The 6,665-nt window shown below is 39.3% G+C and overlaps 1 protein-coding gene across 1 annotated transcript; it reads left to right on the top strand.

The window, feature by feature from the left end:
• Positions 1–329: 329 nt before the first annotated feature.
• Positions 330–4,884, top strand: DNAJC28 (DnaJ heat shock protein family (Hsp40) member C28). The gene is made up of 2 exons (XM_045284765.1): positions 330–408; positions 1,886–4,884. The coding sequence occupies exon 2, from the start codon at positions 1,917–1,919 to the stop codon at positions 3,066–3,068; it is 1,152 nt and encodes a 383-aa protein (XP_045140700.1). The 5' UTR covers positions 330–408; positions 1,886–1,916; the 3' UTR covers positions 3,069–4,884.
• Positions 4,885–6,665: the final 1,781 nt, after the last annotated feature.

Here is a 6,665-nt window from a genome sequence, read left to right as displayed (position 1 = left end):
CCCTCCGGTCTCCACCACCGAGGGGCAGCCGAGGCTTCGCGGCGAACCACACGCCCCAGAATCCCGAGCGGCACAACCACCTGCCCTCGGGGTGGGAGGGTGGGTAGAGCAGGTCACCCCAGGCGCAGAGCCACCTGAGTGAGGGGTCCTGCCTGTGCCCTTTAGTAGAGCTCACTTTAAGAGATGTTCTCGGCTTGCCTAGTCAGTAGGTCACCTGTCCCCGTTGGGTACCATCCTACCTTCTGCGCTTCCTGGGGACCCCTCAGTACAAATCGGAAGATGGTCTAGTCCTGCGGTGACGCTAGCGGCGTCGGTGAAGTTCACGGGCTCAAGGCTTGATTGCCCACGCATGCGCAGAAGCACAGCATGGGGTGCGAGCCGCTGAACCCCTTCGCAGGGGCTGTAGAGGTGAGTAGGGCGGGGCGTCTCCTCGTCACCTCTGTCTACGCTCGGTCACCACCATCCCAATCGTCAAAAAGCTTGACCCTAATTGTGTAGAACACTGGGATCCTGGGAGCTCATTCTTGTTTGCATATCAAATCCCCACTTCTAGTTAAACCATCTCCATGGTTTATTGCCATTGCCTACTTACAAATTTTTTTGGGGGGTTGCATAAAAGAAGAAAATTCAGAATAATTGTAATCAAAATGTAAGGTAATGTGTTCATACTATAGTTAGCCAGGGAACACGTGAGATGGTTTAATCCCATTCAGTATTGCATTCAACATACACACACACAATAAATATATGTATGTGTAATGAGATTATTGATATCCTGTTTGCAGTGATAGCTCAAACAACAAAGATTGTGAGGGTGAGGCTGGGTTGGGGACAGTGTTTTGTTCTGTTGTTTGCTATGTGTTAGAACTGACAGATGGCACCTAAGAACAACAGTGACATATATTTGAGTACCCACATATACCAGGGGCTTCAAAAAGTTCGTTGGACCATTCCATTATCTTTTTATTCCATGTTCTACCAACTCGTTGAAGCACCCTCATACTGTAGGGCGTTACATCAGTGATCAAAGCAACCATGGTCTCAGCCTTCACAAAGTTTAGAATCTGTTGGGGACACAAGACAGCTGAGCAAATATCCTTACTGTGCTCCAACCCAGTCATTTACTTAGGCTTTGTTCTGTGAGATGCTGTGCTGCAACCTTCCCGGGGGACATTTTCTCACAAAACAAGAAGATTGGATTAGATGACCTTCTAGATTGGATTAGAACTTCCCAGCTCTAAAATTCTGTGGTGAGTGAGGGGTAGAATCCAGATTCGATCACAATGTGTTCATGTTTAACATCATCAAATTCCATTTTTCTGCACACATCAGCAGAAGAGACTATAGAGATGAGAATTTTGGCAGCAGGATTCGAAATAATTACCCCTTATTATTCTTGTTATGAGGAGCCCTGGCGGTGTAGTGGTTTGGGCTGCAAACCTCAGAGTCAGCAGTTTGAAACCACCAGCTGCTCCACGCGAGGAAAGTGAGGCTTTCTACTCCCGTAAAGAGGTACAGCCTCAGAAACCCACAGGGGCAGTTCTAATTGATTCAATGGGAGTGAGGGGATTTTTGGTCAGGAGCCCAGGTCGTATAGTGGATTATGCTTTAGGCTGCTAATAACAAGGACTGTAGTTCGAACCACTAGCTGCACTGCAGGAGAAAGATGAGCTTTTCTCTTAGATTTATAGCCTTTGAAACCCACAGGGGCAGTTCAGATCTGTCTTGTAGGGTTTATGTGAGTCAAAATCGACTTGATGGCTGTGAGTCTGGTTTTGCAGATTATACTTATCATTTCATATGCTATCTTTTTCCCTATTGCTGAACATATGAAACTAACTTATAATGCAGTTTTGTTCAACCTCTATTTATTGTTGTTTTATAGATCATTGCTAGGAAGAACTCTGGGTACAATAATGAACTCGATGTACTTGGTGACGGCTCCCATCTTAAGATCTCACCTAATAAATACTTCAGTGATACCTAGCCAAATGGAAACGCTTTCATACCTTGGCGTCGCTAGCTATAGAATGATGTCAACCTATAAATCCCCAAAGAAGATGAGAGAATATTATCGGCTACTGAATCTTGATGAAGATTGCTCTGCAGACGATGTCAGAGAAGCTTTTCGTAAGCTTGCCAAGCAATACCATCCGGATAGTGGCTCTGGTACAGCTGATGCTGCAACCTTTATACGGATTGAAGAAGCCTATAGGAATGTGCTTTTACATGTGGTAAAGCAAGCAAAGGTCAGACAGAAGAAAGCTGACGACACGGAAGAAGAAGATAAATTCAAATATAAAACACCCCAACACAGACATTATTTAAGTTTTGAGGGCATTGGTTTGGGGACTCCCAGCCAACGAGAGAAGCAATATAGGCAATTTAGAGCAGACCGTGCAACTGAACAAGTGATGGATTATCAAAAGCACAAGCTGTACAGCCAGTATTTTCCAGATAGTCTCATTATTAAAGACGTAAGAGAAAGTAAAAAGCAAAAGATAACGCAAGCAATCGAACGCTTAGTTGAGGATCTCATTCAGGAGTCGATGGCAAAAGGAGACTTTGACAACCTCAGCGGGAAAGGAAAACCTCTGAAGAAATTTTCTGGTTGTTCATACATTGATCCCATGACTCATAACTTGAACAGAATATTGATCGATAATGGGTATCAACCAGAATGGATCCTAATGCAAAAGGAAATAAAGGACTCTATTGAACAACTCCGAGAGGCAATTTTAGCATCAAGAAAAAAACTTGGGAATCCGATGACACCAAATGAACAGAAACAGTGGGACCAAGTATGTGAGCAATTTCAAGAAAACGTCAGAAAACTGAACAAGCGAATTGATGATTTTAATTTAATTGTTCCCCTCCTGACCAGGCAGAAAGTCCATTTTAATGTACAGAAAGAAATTATCAGGACTCAGAAAATATATGAGACCCTTACAGAAGCCAAAGAAGCCACAGTTAACTTAAGTCTCATTGGCCAGGGAGAAGAGAAAGCACCTGAAGTCAAGACAAGTGGTTTTAAGTGGATGAATTTATGGAGATTTATTAAAATATGACCATTTCAATGTTCACCATCATAGTCCTGCCCCAGGTCACTTTCACTTGCACTAACATCAAATACAGAGTTTATGATCTAAGAATTGAGAGTCTTTGTACTTTATGTTAAAGAATCACATACCTGTGATGTGTGAGAAAGCTGTCAGAATCAGAAAAAAATTTTCACCCACAGCTTTGCTCAGAGAGAGAGAGAAGAGAGAAAAGAGGGTTCTTACATCTAAATGAAATCATTTCAGAGTTTAAATATTGTCAGGTAAAATGAGCTAGGATGGGTACTCAGTCTTGAGATACATACAAGGTACACCAAAATTCATATGACAACTGTTACTCTTCACCGTCTTCAAACACAGGTACTTAAAAACCAAACACACAAGCAAAGTAAATAATAAATATTATTATCCTAAATCACAAAAGTAAAGAAGTATAATGACACCGATTCAACTAAACTTCTAATTGAAGTATAGTTTTTCTAAGTTTACAGTATTTATGCTTCTGAGGTTATTAAAGCTTAAACTGTACTAAGTTTTGGGGACACCTATGTGAGTGGAAATTTAATACCAGGAAAATAGACTAATGGAGTTAGTGAACTCTTTTTTCTATATGCCCTTTTTAGTAGGTACTGGATGACAAAAACTTTGCAGCAGCTGGGTGGTTGTCTTGTCTCAGTTGGTGATTCATTGGCTGTAGAATTGATCAATTTAGTTGATTTAGCTAATCTAGAAATATACTCTATTGTCATTCTTGGAAAGTTTGAATAGATTTTCTGACCATTCAGAGGTTAAAAAAAAGTCCCTGGGTTCAATGGAAATTTAGGATTTCACTTCAAGCTTCATCTTTAATTGGAGATTGAAATATTAAGTATCCATAAATCTACCTTAAGCCTCTTTATATCGAGTATCAGACTTCTGAGAGGTGTTTTCAACCATATGAAAATACCTATTTCCTGTCTTGGGAATCCTTCAATGAAGATATTTAAAATTTTTGCCAGTTTATACCTTTGGCAAATGACAATATGTTAATTATTATGAGATTGTTGTTTTCATTTTCAGAATACCTGACATTTCAGGATTGTGTAACTGTTTTCTCCACCAAGAATTGGGCAAATGGAAGGATGTGAAGGGTGCTTGAATGGTCTACATTTAATCCAGAATGCTGTTAGAGATGTGGTTCAAGAGAAGCCTGGCTCCTGCCACTCTGGTTTTAGAAGAATAAGTTACTTTGTGAAGGTTGCAATTGTTAAAACAATTAATAAAACTTCATCTTCAAAAGGATATTTTGCACCATTCTGTTAAGATGATTGAATAGTTAGTTATTTGATTGAATGAGTCATTTGCTGCTATAATGATAGTATTACTATAAATACAATTTTGAATAGAATGCAATAGAGTTTTATACCTATGGTTTCAAAACTTTTTAGATGACTGATTCTGTGAGTCCTCTTAAAAATGGAAATTAGGTGTAGCCTGGGAGCCATGGTGGTGTAATGGTACCTCATTGGGCTGCTAAGCAAGAAACCATGAGCCTTTCCGCTGGGGAAATATGAAACTTTCTACTCCTGTAAAGAGTTGCAGTCTTGGAAACTCACAGAGGCAGTTCAACTCTGCCTATAGGGTTGCCAGGAATTGGCATCAACTCCATGGTAATGAGTTTGGTTTTGAAGGCTTAGCATACCTAACTGCATTGCAGCCAAACTATTTTTAGTATTAGATAATAGGAAAGGTAAGGTTACCAGAAACTTTCAGTACATTCTTAATTTCAGTATAGCATATTTTGTTTGAAAATGTGTCTATATCAATAAAGATATTTTGATTATTACTCATTGTTCCATCATTGTATAAACAACTAATATTAATAACAGTAACCATATTTTTTTGCTTGGCCACCTAAAAATTGCTTGTTTTTTTAAAAAATTTTAAATCATTTTATTGGGGGCTCATATAATTCTTATAACAATCCATACATACATCCATTGTGTCAAGCACATTTGTACATTTGTTGCCCTCATCATTCTCAAAACATTTGCTTTCTACTCTAGCCCCTAATATCACTTGCTCATTTTCCACCTCCCTCCCCACTCTCCCCTCCCCCTCCCTCATGAACCCTTGATAATTTATAAATTATTATTATTTTTGTCATATCTTACACTGTCTGATGTCTCGCTTCACCCACTTTTCTCTTGTCCATCCCCCAGGGAGGAGCTCATATGTAGATCCTTGTAATCAGTTCAAAATTGTTTTTTATATCTGTGACTGGTGATATCAAAATTGTTACATAGATTCTTCTTGGTTTTTTGTTTTTTAGATTCTTCTTGTTAACACTTGACTAATTCATTCATATAAAACAGAACCACTTATTTAAGAGGTAAAATTCCAGGCTAGAAAAAGGATTTTTCTCTTCAGTCTTTCACAGTTTGTTGAAGTGAGGTTTGACATATACTTCTCTTACAAACATCACTGGCCTTTTTATATAGTCTTTCACCTTCTAAATTTGTCATGTTAGCTTTTCCAGGGTTAAAGAAAAAGGGCAAACTTGACTAGTTTCCATCTAGTCTGTTCTGCTTCATGACAACTCCATATGTTACAGAGTAGAACTGCACTATAGGGTTTTATATGATACACATATATAATATGTTTATTGATAATATGCACAGAAAGACCTCTTACATTCCCCATTTTCAGACTTAATTATCAGTGACATTGGTTACATTCTTCAAGTTGTGTCAATAAACTCTTATTTCAGTTACTTCCATTTACTTAGGCTCCTTGCCTCTTCCCCCAACCTTCTCATCTATGCTTTAAACTATATGACCCTTTGGTCATACATAGACATTTTTCTTTCTTTAAACGTAATAGTCAAGGGTGATAGTCTTTACTCTTCGGCCTAAAACAGTGGTTCTCAACATTCCTAATGCCGCGACCCTTTAATACAGTTCCTTATGTTGTTGTGACCCCCAGCCATAACATTATTTTTGTTGCTACTTCATAACTGTAATTTTGCTACTGTTAGGAATTGGGTGACCCCTGTGAAAGGATCATTCGACCCCCAGAGGGATCGCAACCCACAGGTTGAAAACCGCCGGCCTAAAGTGTCACTTAGATGGTGACAGGTTTCAGGGGGTAGTTTCACCTCGAGGTTTGAGGGGCAATTCAGGACCATATTCTCAGGGGCACCTTCAGCCTCAGGTAGCCCAGTAAATCTGGATTCGTTAAAAATTTGAAGTTCTGTTCCAAGTTTTCTGCCTTTTAATCAGGATTCATCTGTTGTGTCCCTGAGGAGAATTTTCAGTAGTCGTAGCTGGACTACTTCTTCTAGTCTCCAGGAGGAGGAGGGAGTGATTGTTTGGAGATAATAAACCTGGTACTCTAGTCCTTTCTTTGATTCTTGGGTTTTCATAACTTTTTTCTTTACGGAAATGAATGCTGGACTTTTCTTTCATAGTGCCAGAGAGTAGATTTTATTTTATTTTTTAATCATTTTATTAGGGGCTCATACAACTCATCACAATCCATACACACATCAATTGTGTAAAGCGTACTTGTACATTCATTGTCCTCATAATTCTCAAAACATTTCCTCTCCACTTAAACCCCCGGCAT

Source organism: Echinops telfairi, unplaced genomic scaffold, assembly GCF_000313985.2.
Source record: "Echinops telfairi isolate 266 unplaced genomic scaffold, ASM31398v2 ScPeMD7_7469;HRSCAF=8507_0, whole genome shotgun sequence".
NCBI classification, from domain to species: Eukaryota; Metazoa; Chordata; class Mammalia; order Afrosoricida; family Tenrecidae; genus Echinops; species Echinops telfairi.
The sequence above is the reverse complement of the archived record's forward strand: the minus strand, read 5'-3'. Positions and strand labels throughout refer to the sequence as shown.

Excerpts from the sequence above, each read along its gene's own strand:
- DNAJC28 (XM_045284765.1), top strand. The coding sequence starts at position 1,917 with ATGAACTCGATGTACTTGGTGACGGCTCCCATCTTAAGATCTCACCTA.